Source organism: Seriola aureovittata, chromosome 2 (genome assembly GCF_021018895.1).
Source record: "Seriola aureovittata isolate HTS-2021-v1 ecotype China chromosome 2, ASM2101889v1, whole genome shotgun sequence".
Taxonomy (NCBI): domain Eukaryota; kingdom Metazoa; phylum Chordata; class Actinopteri; order Carangiformes; family Carangidae; genus Seriola; species Seriola aureovittata.
The window spans coordinates 9769582-9783302 of NC_079365.1; the positions used below are offsets into that span (position 1 = coordinate 9769582).

At 41.9% G+C, this 13721-nt stretch overlaps 1 protein-coding gene across 38 annotated transcripts in view; it reads right to left on the reverse strand.

Moving 5' to 3' along the window:
* cast (calpastatin) overlaps window positions 1-13721 on the reverse strand; it is a 35967-nt gene that overhangs the window by 5809 nt on the left and 16437 nt on the right. For 11 of the 38 annotated variants that reach the window (XM_056390537.1, XM_056390529.1, XM_056390555.1 and 8 more), the window contains 19 exons: window positions 10251-10319; window positions 8087-8230; window positions 7623-7733; window positions 6629-6742; window positions 5908-6036; window positions 5412-5456; window positions 5227-5328; window positions 4987-5067; window positions 4258-4296; window positions 3278-3364; window positions 2866-3036; window positions 2561-2611; window positions 2355-2459; window positions 2102-2218; window positions 1846-1959; window positions 1623-1745; window positions 499-585; window positions 287-391; window positions 34-150 (listed from right to left, as the gene is read on the reverse strand). In XM_056390537.1, coding sequence (XP_056246512.1) covers window positions 34-150; window positions 287-391; window positions 499-585; window positions 1623-1745; window positions 1846-1959; window positions 2102-2218; window positions 2355-2459; window positions 2561-2611; window positions 2866-3036; window positions 3278-3364; window positions 4258-4296; window positions 4987-5067; window positions 5227-5328; window positions 5412-5456; window positions 5908-6036; window positions 6629-6742; window positions 7623-7733; window positions 8087-8230; window positions 10251-10319 — 1911 coding nt within the window. The remainder of the gene's footprint in view (window positions 1-33; window positions 151-286; window positions 392-498; window positions 586-1622; window positions 1746-1845; window positions 1960-2101; window positions 2219-2354; window positions 2460-2560; window positions 2612-2865; window positions 3037-3277; window positions 3365-4257; window positions 4297-4986; window positions 5068-5226; window positions 5329-5411; window positions 5457-5907; window positions 6037-6628; window positions 6743-7622; window positions 7734-8086; window positions 8231-10250; window positions 10320-13721) is intronic. The other 27 variants (XM_056390657.1, XM_056390677.1, XM_056390649.1 and 24 more) reach the window with 7 other exon arrangements.

The window sequence follows — 13721 nt, forward strand, 5'->3', positions numbered from 1 at the left end:
AAGAGCCTTAACGTGAATTTGTCCCAGTCTCACCTCAGGTTTAGGAGGAGCCAGTTTCATGAGTTCCTCCTTATTAAACCTGTAGTCTGGAGGAAGAGTGTCCTCACGTTCTCCCACACGCACACCCTTCTCCTTCTTAAATTTTCCCTCCTATGAAAAAGGAAAAGAGGAGGAAATAAGGCATCCTCTGGTGAGAAAAGGATTCTGTGAGGAACTGAAACACAAATGCAACAGAAATGTCAGCAACAGGAGGCTTTCTGTATCAGTGAGTGTTTGTGTCCCATACCGAGACGATGTCCTCAGGCCTGAGTTTGGGGGATTCAGGTTTTGGTTCGTCTGGTGCCAACATGTCGCCAAGAGCACTGAGAGCATCCCCAGATATAGAGTGACCCTGAGGAGAGAACAGGAGATTGTGCTTTACTGATGTGTCATACATTGATAGTTTCACTATGGTAATGAAAAATAGGAGAAAAAGAAATCTTTAAATCTCTATCTCACCTGATCAGTTTTGATCTTGCCGTCAGTGGTGTCCTTTCTAGTAGTGGCTTTCTTATTAGCAGGGGGAACTGCAGACGATTCAACTCTCTACACCAGACAAGACAGATTACATTAAATTTATACTAATAACCTGACTGATGTAAGAGTTGCACTTCAGTGATATGTGACATAACATTAGAAAACTGTCATTTCCGTTTGGGACAGTCCCTAACTTCAGCTCATCAATTTCAGCTCTACTGTCAAGTCAGTAAGGTGCCATGCAGACTTCAATACAGGATCATGAGGTAAAAATAACAGCTAGGCAACATCAGCAAAGCCTTATACTGTAATGAACAAGAAATCTGGTGAAATGAACGGACGGATCAATGTCAGAATATTGAAATCGAAACGACCAATACCTCTGTATTTTTAGCCTGTGGCCTATTTGTTTATTCATTAACTAGCCAAAGCGCTTATCCTTTTAGGTCTGCGGGGGGCTGGAGCCTCCCTGCTGACATTGGGCAAGGGTGGGGTACACCCTGGACAGGTCGCCAGTCTTATCAAAGGGCTGACACTCACATTCACACCTATGGGCAATTTAGAGTCACCAATTAACCTAAACCTGCATGTTTTTGGATTGAGGGACGAAGCTGGATTACCTGGGGGGAAAACCAACGCAGGCACAAGGAGAACATGCAAACTCCACACTGAAAGGCCCCAGCCGGCCGGCAGGTTCGAACACAGAACCTTCTTGCTGTGAGGTGACAGTGCTAACCACCGCACCACCTTGCCGGTATTTGTCACTATTTGTTTAAAGTTTGCCAAATCTGCATCGTAGGAAGTCACTGTCCTGGCAGGTAGCACTTCCTGTTCAAACTGTAGAGACAGCAGTCACCCGGATACTGAGGACAAAGTCTGACTGATGATTTTGACAGACAAGATCTGAAATCTAAGATTTATGGACGTTTATCCTTGATGGACATTACAGATCATGCTACCACTGTAATGTAAGAGTGAGTTACTCTGACTGTATCAGTGTGTGTATGATGTCTTCAACTGACTGATTTGATGTATGCGTACACCTACAGCAGAACAAAACGTATCAACAGATTCAACAGGCCAAGTGAGAGCTTGCTGCACTGTACCGTGGCAGTGGAAGCTGAAAGTCCAGCCTCCAGGGAGAAATCGTCTGAGACTTTCTCCATCTTGGCTTTCTTGTCAGCAGGAGGAGCAGGACACACAGCCACGGGGGGAACTGCAGAGGCTTTCTACAATAATCAACAGAGACGTCATTAGATGAAATATTAGATACTATCTTTGCTTGTATTATTTTGTCTACTGTTTTCCAATTATAAATCAACAGCGTACCTGTGCAGGAGGAGCTGGGGGGGTGACAACAGGAGCCTTGACTGCAGGAGCTGTAGAGGAGGTCATGAAGTCTCCAGACAAAATGTCCAGAGCCTCCCCGGTGCCCATGGAGGGCTGCAGGAGGAGAGAGATTGAAGGATCAATCATTATCATGCATTTATTGATGTGTTTACCTCACAGTTGGATATCATATGTAAAGCTCCACACTATAAAGTATGATTTTAAGAGCCTTAACGTGAATTTGTCCCAGTCTCACCTCAGGTTTAGGAGGAGCCAGTTTCATGAGTTCCTCCTTATTAAACCTGTAGTCTGGAGGAAGAGTGTCCTCACGTTCTCCCACACGCACACCCTTCTCCTTCTTAAATTTTCCCTCCTATGAAAAAGGAAAAGAGGAGGAAATAAGGCATCCTCTGGTGAGAAAAGGATTCTGTGAGGAACTGAAACACAAATGCAACAGAAATGTCAGCAACAGGAGGCTTTCTGTGTCAGTGAGTGTTTGTGTCCCATACCGAGACGATGTCCTCAGGCCTGAGTTTGGGGGATTCAGGTTTTGGTTCGTCTGGTGCCAACATGTCGCCAAGAGCACTGAGAGCATCCCCAGATATAGAGTGACCCTGAGGAGAGAACAGGAGGAGAAATTAATAACTAACCCCAGAAAGAAGAAAATGAGAGCGGTGGAAGGTTTCAGAGAGAAATCCGAAGCAGTTTTCTCCACCTTGTTATCAGCAGGAGCAGCAGGACATACGGCCACAGGAGGAACTGCTTTCTACAACAGCAAACAGACACACCACTTATTACAGATCCATGCATCATGATGACATGATGAAATGAATGGTGTAATTAAGTAGTAGAGTATAACTGCAACTATCATTTGTAAGTAGTTAAATATTTCACTTAGAGGAATTGTATCATGTAGTAATAACTCAGAAAAACAGGACGTTCAAGCACCTTTAGCGCCTCATAAAGTTTTAAGCAAAGTATTTCTGTAAATTTCAAGACAGATATCTGACACTAAAGTACCGTAGCAGGAATAGAGGGAAGTCCAGCCTCCAGAGAGAAATCATGGGAGGCTTTCTCCATCTTGGCTTTCTTATCAGCAGGAGGAGCAGGACACACAGTTTTTACAGGGGGTGGTGCAAAGTTAACAGGGCCAGCAGATGAGGCGCTGACACTGTCAACATTGCCTTTCTTCTATATATTAAATGTAGGAAAAAAAAGGTCAGGATTTGTTAGACTTTTAAAATAACAAAAACATTTGATGTCAATTTCACACAAGACTTTAAGGGTACACAATACCATCTTCAACAGACATGCCAAACTGTGAATTTTAAATATGGATTTTTGCCATGAGGGTACATGGGATGGTGAAGGTAGAGTCTGGACAAACAACTGAGTGCTACATGCAACACATTTTTGCCTTGAGGACTCTGACCTCTTGCTTTTTGGGTGCAGCTAGATCAGTGGAAGTCATGAATCCAGCTGAAAGGGAATCCAGGGCCTCGTCTGTGCTCAGTGGTTTCTGAGAGAAAAAAAAAAAACCCACAAGATAACGACTCAAAACTTATTCTTAAAATAATCTTTGCTGACAGACTTTAAAAGGAATGACTCCACATTATGCTCCATATCAGCCACATGATCCTCCACTAGAGGGCATGTACGACTAAGTCAGAAGGCAAACAAAAGGGCAAAATAATGCAAACCAGACTGAATGTACCAATAGGGAAGGAAAAGTACAGGCACACCCTTAAAATTCCATGGAAACAGAAAAAATACAAATACACTGCCTAAGAAGACACATTCGACGTATAGAGCTGAGTAGATTTAGCAAAAACATGATAAACACAAAAACTAAAATCACAAAACTCACACTGGTGAAAGTATCAGGGTGGAAACAGATCATGAGACACAGAACTGAATAAGACTCTTGCTGGGCAAGATGACAAAGTGGGAGTTGGTTGTGATGCAAATGTGGGTGTGTTGAGGTTGAGTAAATAGTAACCTACATATGGGTGGATATCAAAGTGTGTAATAGATGTGTCAGAGCATTCGTGTGTGTGTGTGTGTGTGTGTGTGTGTGTGTGAGTGTGGGGTCGTACACATATATCTGTTTGGGTTTGGTCGGACAAGAGCGAATGAGTTCGAACAGAGAAGGTTGCTCTTTTCCTTTGTTTGCACCCACCAGTGCAATGCAACATTCCCCACTCTAGAGGAACCAGCAGATCACACAGTGGAAACAGTGCTTCCTGTATGTGTGCGTATGTGTGTGTAATGTGTGTGAGTGTTCATTTGCCTTTGATGTCAGGAAAAGTTGACAAAGAGTGAGTCTCTTGTCTGAACTTTATCTGGAGCAAAATGAGCTGAATACAGGAGGCTGTGACTTCACTAAGTGTGAGTTGTGAAAGCTTCACTTACAGGAACGTCCTTGGGTTTAACATCTGCAGGAACTGGAGCCTAAAAAAACACAGGTTAATTTTAGACTGGAGGCAAGAAATTCAAATGCTGAAATAATTGTGAGTAAACAAATATCGGCTGCTGTTATCTGGCCATGCAGATAACTCTGGTTTCATGCGTCCAGATTTTGAGATCTCTGACTCTGGGGCTGAGAATCATTACAAAGTTTCCAGTATTTTTGCTTATATGATACTTGAGTTTAGGTAAGGGTTGCAAATACCTTATTCAGAAGTAAATGCAATCCTGTTTTTATTGAACAAAGAAGCCAGACTCCTCAGATGTCAAATGTTGTCTGAGGCACAAAAACTTTGCCTTAAAGTTGCAAAATTTAATTAAAAATAGGAACAATTTTAACCAGAGTGAAGCCGGATGAATCTGACCAACCACTGAATCCAAGTCGGTACCAAAGAAATCATTGAGGTTCAATATTCAGCCCTGCTCATGTCCGTCTCAATACAAGGGAGGTGAATGGAGTTTTGTTTGCGGTGCTCACTGTATTGAAAATCATTTTTCGAAACTTGCCCATTGCTCTGTATAATCAACAGACCTCACTGTGAACAGTTTTCATAGGCAGGATAAGCAGTTGACAATGAGGTCTGGGGACAATGGGACAAAAAAAAAACACATTTCACTGGCACTGAATCAGAGGAGATGAAGGAGATGAAGAGGGGTACACTGGGGAGAACTGACCATATCTTCAAATCTGTAGCCTGGAGGCAGCGTGTCGTCTCTTTCTCCACACTTCTGAGCCCTCTCAGAGGCAATGCCATGCTGTGACACATGCAACACACACGGTTACTCTCACCAGATCCATGCTTCAGCTCAGTGCAATCACATACCTGCAGTTTACACACACACACACACACACACACACACACACACACACACACACACACACACACATGCATGCACACTGTAGCTATGCTGCACCTCTGTGACTTCTGGCCCAGTGTATACAGGCTGCCGGGGCACGACAGGATCAGCTGATGGTAGTATGCTGGCCAGGGCATCGAATGGATCCACCGCAGGTGCCTGCGCATGCAGTACAAGTCAGCACACTGGAGCAAGCAACATGCTTTTCAGAGCAAACCCATACTGCTTTAGGGAGTCTTTACCTCTTTGGCTCCTTTAACTGCTGGGGAAGGAACCTCCACCTGCACCTGTAAATCACAATCAGTTATCATTAAATAAGCAACACAACAAATCTGACTGCATGTCGGATTGATTGAAAAGCCCTGAGTAAAAAGAGGTATCATGAAAATAGTGCAATTTAAATATAGAAAAATAGATCAATGTATACCAGACCATCCCTAATAATAATAATGATCATTAATATGATATAATAATTATCATAATAATTATCATTGTAATGTCACCCCAGAAAAAAATAAAACATAAATTTCTTAAAACCCAAGACATTTTCCCAAAGTTGACAGAAAAGAGAAATCCCTACAGGCCCTGAAAGCATCTCTCAAACACATTAGTCCAGTACAGAGAAGGGACAACAAGCACCATGAGAATCTTCCGTCATATCCATTAGTATTCTACAGAAAATACAGAGGACAAAAGTATTGGACAGCCTCCACCCTGGTTGGTTTCAGGTTCGTCTACCTTCGTTTGTGTCGGTTTACTTTCTTCTTTTCTCCCATGCACAGACACATTTCCACCCGCAGCCGTTGATGTTTTAGCAGGATCAACTTTAGACACATCAGCTTTGACTGTTTTGATGGCGGTGGTACTCTAAAATGCAATGAATTTAAATCTATTATTGTCAAGTAAAATTACAGGTCCACTGTGCACGTACAAATTCAGATATATCAAAATAGTAAAGACAGGGCAGCGATCTCAGCAGAAGAAAGCCTCCACCATCTTGATTCCTGAGGAGTCATTAGATTAGAAGTAGTGACAAATGGTTGGCCTCTCGCCTTCATTTGTTTCCTCTAGCTGACTCAGATTTGTGATGTATGTGTGGTGTTGTAAGTGCACTATGAGCAAATACAATAACAAGCACAAGCATGCTGAGCAAAAAGCTGCAGAATAAAGAACAAAAGCCTTCTCGTATTTCCCAACTGGTCATCTCCAAAGTGGAAGAAAGGGAAGGCCAAAGCAGCTACTTGTTTTAAAAAAAAAACTCCCAAAGCAAGAAATGTCCAAAGTAAGTATCTGAGATTTCAGGAAACGGCTGTGACAAAAGCTGATGACTCTGCGACTCAAAGATGTTGCAGAAAAAAAAGAAACAAAGCGATGACCGAAGCAAGCCTCAAAAGGTAGGCTACACCTCGAGTTGTGGAGGCATTAAAGGGTCTGAGAAGCGTGCAGCAGTAGAGTCTACCTTGGCTGTGTCTTTGGGTTTGGTCACAGCAGTGGTCGCTGCCGGACCAGCGGCTGCAGCTGTTCCAGCTGCAGCAGAAGGAACTGTGGTTTTGACTTGGGAGACAGGTGCAGTCTACAAACATGTTGCCAAATGATTACTCACAAACACAAGAATGATAGATGCACTGCACTGTTGAAGTAGATATGTTGAAGAGATATGTGTGACGCATTTTAACGGTGTTAGTGAAAACAGAGCAGTAGAGAACGTACACTGATCACTGGTCAGTTCTGTCACTGTAGTGCAAAACATACTAAAGCCATTTCAAATAGGGGTTATTTTCCAATCAGATTTGCTGGGATTCAGAACTGAGACTAATCTGACCACTGATCAGTTGAGGTTTAAATACTGGTGCTTTTTCACGCTTAAGCTCATTTAAAACAAACATTACATCATTTAATACTACGGCCAAACTCTTTCTAAACATTCTACTTTAATCTTCTGTTTTTTTCATTTATTACACTGATTTACATTCAGAGAATATTTAAAAAGTCTTATTGAGGAAGCAATGACATGAGTGTCAGCTGCTGGGAAGAACTCTATTGACCAGATATGCTGCATAAAAAAAAAAATGTAACCCACATGACAATGAGCAATACAATAACCAAACCTGGGTGCTGATCATGTGAATTAAGTAGTCAGATTTCAAATGGTGCTGTTGGGCAGCTGACAAAAAAATCGTGTATGTTGGAGTTTCCCACAACACATGGGAAGCATTTTAACAGCAGCTTCTGTCCACAGGCAACAACACAACCTCAACAAAAAAATTACAGCTAATACCAAATTCATTATGAAGGATTGTCTATCAATAGACAGTTTCAAGTATCTGCAAGCTGCCCAGTTGCTATGAAATTAATCTAAAAGCTAAAAAGTAAAATGGTCAAAGTTAAAATGATACTCAGGTTAAAGCAAGAAAAAGCACCGACCAGCGCTTTGGCCATGATGACATCATTACCTTCGGCATCTCTTTAGGACCGCCCCTTGCACCTGACGATGTCATGTCAACAGCAGTAGCCCCAGCAGACGACATGTCAATAACAGTAGCACCTGCCAGCGTAGTGTTAGTCTACAAACCAAGGAGCATGTGTTAAGAGAAAGCCATGAGGATGTTATCGCTGACGTCAGCTTTGTGAAGAACAAACATCCCAAGCGTGATGATATGAGAGAATATTGATGTGAAGCAACAAGTGTTCAGATCCAGATGGTGTGGACGGCCGAGCCAGAGAGACAACGTGTAGAAAAAATACTTTGCAAGATGAAAAGCTGATGAAGCCGGTGAAGAAGAAATGTGAGCTGCCTCGTGTTGAGCACACACTCAAGGTGTTGAGACCAATACAAGGAAGTGGTGATTCATGTTACATCACACCGAACAACCAAAAGCCCCCTCCATTTTTATTTAGGCATCCAGAGTCCGTCTACCTCTGGTTTGGATTTAGGTGCCTCTTTTCCTGCTGTCCCAAATGAAGCACTTCCTCCTGCCGTGACACCACTTCCTGTGGCTCCGCCTGTTGCTGTGGTAACCACCCCAGGCTTTGTAGCCATGGCGGATCCTGATGAGGCCTTCTGCAACGCAGTTTACTCACCATTAGGAGTACTACTCAGCCTGTGTAAACAGTTGTATAATGTTTTCTGTGGCTCTGGAGGGAGCTGAGAAAATGGCCCTGGTGACATCATGGTGACATCATTAGCGTTATCTAGACTTGGGCTTGTACTCTACAAATTTATAACTCAAAGCCTACGTCAGTGGTTATCAAAGTGGGGTCCTTAAGGGGGTCCCCAGCAAAAAAGAGAATAATTTATTCACACTATAATGTCATCCATAAGTAACACAATGACAGAATGTATGACACTTTCTGTAAACAAACATCTAAAAGCAAAAATCTTAACAGATGGCGAACTCTAGGACAAGATCTTATCAAATGGGGGTCTCTTGTGTGTCACTTTAGGGGTCCTTGATGTGAAAAAGTTTGAGAAGAACTGGCCGACCATTACAAACTGGGGGAATTGCTTTTGAAATACGTGGTAGTGGGTAACAGGCAGGGAGGGTCAAATGAAAACTGGTACTAGCGCTACTGGTTGCATGATGGGAAATGTAGGAAACAGTGTTTTTAGAGCATGGGTGATACTAGAGACTGAAAGTCAGGATATTTCTTTAATAAATCCTTCTCTTGTAAAAGCATCAACATTATTGAAAAGCAAGTCCACACTGCTGGAATACCCATTTAAATGTAAAGAAAAGGTGAAAAAGACAGTAAACATCTATTTTCTTGTTTTGAATATGTAAATATTACAATTTGGAAAAAATGCCTATGTGTTCCTGTGGCTCAATATGATGTACTGTACACTTCATGCACATCTACTGCTGCACTGCACTGCTCTTATACACTGCCAATGAAACTTGAGTAGCTGAACCCAACAAGAGGTATGATAAGGGGCACCAGGTCAGCAGCTAACAAGAGTCACTTATAGCTGGGGGTTAATGGCTGAGTGACATGCTTAGTCTATAAATAACTCTGTAAATTCAAAATATGCATTTCTTTCACATCATGATTAATTACTATTTTAAATGTTAGACCTATGTCCTGCACACAGTCACCTCCCCAGATATCCTACCAAAGCTGCTCTCTACAGGCCAGACACCACAATAGACAATGTCTAAGCATAGGTGTTGAAGGCCAAGTGAAAACATCACAGGCTGGTATTGTTGGTCTGTTCTGTCAAAACACTGTCTGGCCTTAAATAAGTAAATACTAGAATACTGAAAGACAATTTGGCAGTGAACTCCCTGTGAACTGTTTCAATGCAAAAACTAGTCATTAAGAGACTCAGTACTAATAAAGGAGTAGAGAGTAGAGATAAATAGATTTTTAATTTAGGCCAGGAAAGACAAGTGTGTCCTGATGTTGTGTCCTATAAATCCACTGGACAGATATTTAACAAATACAGTTTATGCCAAATAACTAAAAAAGTATTTGTTGAAGTCTGCCAACTGCTTCCAAGCAACAAATGTCATGCTTGTATGTTAATATGATCCGTCAAATAAACCTGCAAACCTGACATGTAGTCATAAACAGTATAACCGCTGAGTTCCTGATAAACATACTGTTAAATAACTCTTAAATGTCCACTTCCTGAAGTTCATTTATCTTATCATCTGGGGATTAGTTCAATCAGCAACTGATCAAATTCAACAATCACTTTGATCCTTTGTGTGAGAACAGCGTTAGGGGGTTCAAACTGCTTCCCACTCATTAAGTAACTGGGTGTTACCTCCTTGTGCTTGAATGGAAGGAAGAGAAAAGTTTTCTTTTCTGTGCGCTACAGCTCAGAAGACACAGCTACACCTATACCCTTGTTCTACTTAAACATGTTGTAGCTATTAAAAACATGCACAGTGCTGGAACAGGAAAGGAAGTAACAATACAACACATAGTCCAGATAATGGGGAGGGTCGGGGGGTCAGACACACACAGGAAGTTCACAAAAGAGTTTCTTTAGTGAAGGAGAGAGAGAGAGAGAGAGAGAGAGAGAGAGAGAGAGGGAGAGAAGAGGTTAAATGGTGTTGCAGAGGAATGTTTCATACCTCAAACTGTGCTGGCTTTACACCTGAGACCTGGGCTGCCGGTTTAGGTGTGGCCTGGCTAGGCTGCGACTGCAGAGGGAACCAGACAAACAAAGAGAGAAAAGTTACACATGCGCAGTGAAAAATCTAACAAGAAACCATCATAATCACTTCAAGATTCACACAGAGCAACATCTCGGTTTTACAAGAGGCAAGAATTGTGGAAAACAAAACCTTCCATGCAGCTAATTTCTGGATATATGAATGGATGTCCCCACAGCTTCAAACAGAGACAGAGAGAGGTAAAGAAAGAAACTTTACATACACATCTACTACATTGTCGTCATGTACTGCTGAAAAACACTCACAATCCCATCCATCACCCATCACCCACCCATCCATCACACTGCAGTCAGAGGTGGTGGATTCAAGCACTACATTCCAGACTGAAGGGTGTGACTGTTGGTTGTCAGCAGAGAGCAAAGAGACCCCAGTATTATTGATGTTTGTGGTTGCCACAGCAACTGCCAACAGTGATGACAAACACTGACGGTAACTGACATCACAAACGGTAAAGTTAACACCGCGATCATTCACAACCTTCCTCAACGAGGTCGGCAGTTTGGACTCTGACAGCTGAGGACTGTGGTGCGGCCATTTTTAACACTCACACACTTTGCACTTCCTCACCGACAATCTATCAATCACATCAATCACACAGAAGCACTGGTGCTGTGATCTTGGATTTCCTCCTGATATGATTCGAGTTTCTGCAGCTGACTCTCCTTTTTCGTATGGAAGGATAAATGGTATATATTTTTAGTCTTACAGATGTAACCTGCTAAATGAACTCCCTTTTAAAAGGCAGCTGTGCGTGCGGCGGTGTCCAGGTGGAGTCCTGTGTGCTGCAGAGCCCAGCCCTGTCCTTTCAGGTGGTGTGAATTAAGAGCACAGAGCCTCCACCCCATTGACACCAGAACAGAGTTATTGCTGTTAGTTTCACATCCAGCCCAATGCATTGTATGGTGCTGTATCGTTGTACAGAAGGATCTAAGCCAGCCTGTTTGTGAACATTACTCTGTTTCTCCATTTGTTCATACTTATCACAGAAGGTTGTGAGATCATTTGAATGTGAACACACACGCTTTCAATCACTGCACTGAAAAGCATGCTAATGTATGGTCACAGATAACAGGTCTTACACTGTGTGGTTGGTAATTATTCATTTCAAAGTATTTTTGACAGATACTGTAGAGTCCTGTGACAGAAAACTATGTCTATGCCTATTATCATTATCGCATGTCGCACCTATAAGCCTCTAGGTGAGTTAAACTGTCAGGCCAGCTGTGCCTCACGTTCTAGTTATGGGCAGGATGGAGGGTAAAGACAGGCTGTGTGTCTGTGAATGACTTTAGTGAGTGAAGGAAAACAGAGAGATGAACAACAGAAAGACAGAGCACATAATGAATTGCACCACTCTGAACCATCTGCAACCCGGGACCTCTGATTTAGAAATGACTGCAGCTCATCACTGTCAATGATTGCCTAACACACTGGTGTTAACAGAAATAACACAAACCAGCTCAGGGTTAGCACATGTAAATCATACACAATGCTAACTCTAGCTTTGCTTCAACTACTGGGGCTTGAGCTCTTCCTCAAACACTCAATATTCATTTGAAAAATCTTACTCTAAGTAGAAATACATGATTTTTGTTCACCTTTATATCTTATACATACATAATTGTATTATTAACTGGCTGACAGTTGGTAGAGTCAACATAATGCTATTTACAGAGAGAGAGAAGGGAGGAAATGGCACAGAGGAGGAAGTGAGGTCACAAGCAGCCAGGGCACCCTCTCACCCCACCCCAGCCACAAGGGAAGTCATGTTACTCCTGTTACTGCAAAAAATATTGATTGTTGTTAGTAACCACAATAAAACTGTAACAACTGAATAAAGGAAACAGAGCGGTACAGCATGTCGGACGGTAACTCATGATGTGTCTTCCAGATGCGTTTTCCAGGTTTCACATGCACGTGCATTCATGTGAAACAAAAATCCACCAGCTAAGATATTTTTTATTACACAATTATGAAGTGAATGTGGGAAATTTTTATCTGCGTGATCAAACTAGGCATGGGTATTGCTTGAAAGAAGCTGCAGGCAGCAGACACTTAGATTAGTTTGTAATAAACAAATCCATGCTCGCTGTTTCACTGTTAGTCCTAAGCTGAGCTGCTGGCTCTAGCTTCATATTTACCGTACAGACATGGTATCAATCACACTCTTGGCATGAAAATAATAAACAAATTTTCCATGTGTTGAACTATTCCTTCAACAAAAAGTTCATGCACTGTGTCAACACATTACTGAGATACTGAGGTGTGATATCCAGCCTCAGGTACAACATTGACATAATTTAAAGAGAAACTGAAAAAGCAGTTTTAGTTTCATCTAATTAAAAGTATTGTGGTAACTTAAGTGTTTGCTTCCCTTATTGTCTAATGATTTCTGGCATGTCATCAGAAATAAATAAATCATGTGTCACTGGCCAAACATATGACATCCTTACAGTACTCTACACTTTCACTTACAGAAAAGCACATTACAACAAACCCAATGCACTCAACGACCACATCCTCACTAGATTTGGAACCATTGTGTGTGTAACTTTTGAAGTATCAGTTGAAATCAAAGGAAGTTGAGGATTTGGTGACTCATTTGCCTTTTTAGTTTTTTTGTGGAGAGCAGTCTACAAACATAGAGCTGGAAGCATAAGACCTGTTACACAATCCTACTAGGAGTCAAAACAAATCTATATTTTACTGCATAAATTAGCATCCACATGCATTTGGACTGCTGTCAGTGAGGGGATCTATGCTGAAACCATGTTTTAAAACCATACACAAACATAGTTGTCTCCCCTCAAGGCTCAGTCTGACATCAAAACCATTGAACAAGTCTATATCACCAGTCCTGCCTTCACTGTGTGACAGATGCCATTTAACAAAGACAGGTTAGGCAGCACTTACAGTGAATCACCCAGATGCAAACAAACAGGCTGCTTATAACAATGCACAGTATAACAGACAGGAGGGAGACTATATATATCTATTACATCACCTTATTTACAAGATGACTCATGCTGTCAGTATCATAAAAATAATCAATACATAAACATGCCAAAGAGTGAAGCAAAAAGGTCTCTTCCCTGGAGTGTACTCTGGAATAAAAGGGGTTATCACCTTCTTGGCATTTTTTAATTTAAAAAAAGTTTATCACTCCTTAATTTATCCCTGAGTTTCAGATGAACAGCTAGAGCTGAAGGAGAGGTTTGTCATGTCACCAGGCTGAACTCTGTGCTCACCTGAGACCCACCCAGATGCCTTGTGAGTTTTATGCCTGCAGTGACCCCAAACTGCAGCATTCCTGCATTCCTCATACCTCCTGTACAGCAGACTGCTCTCTGCTTACAGGTGAAAGACTGT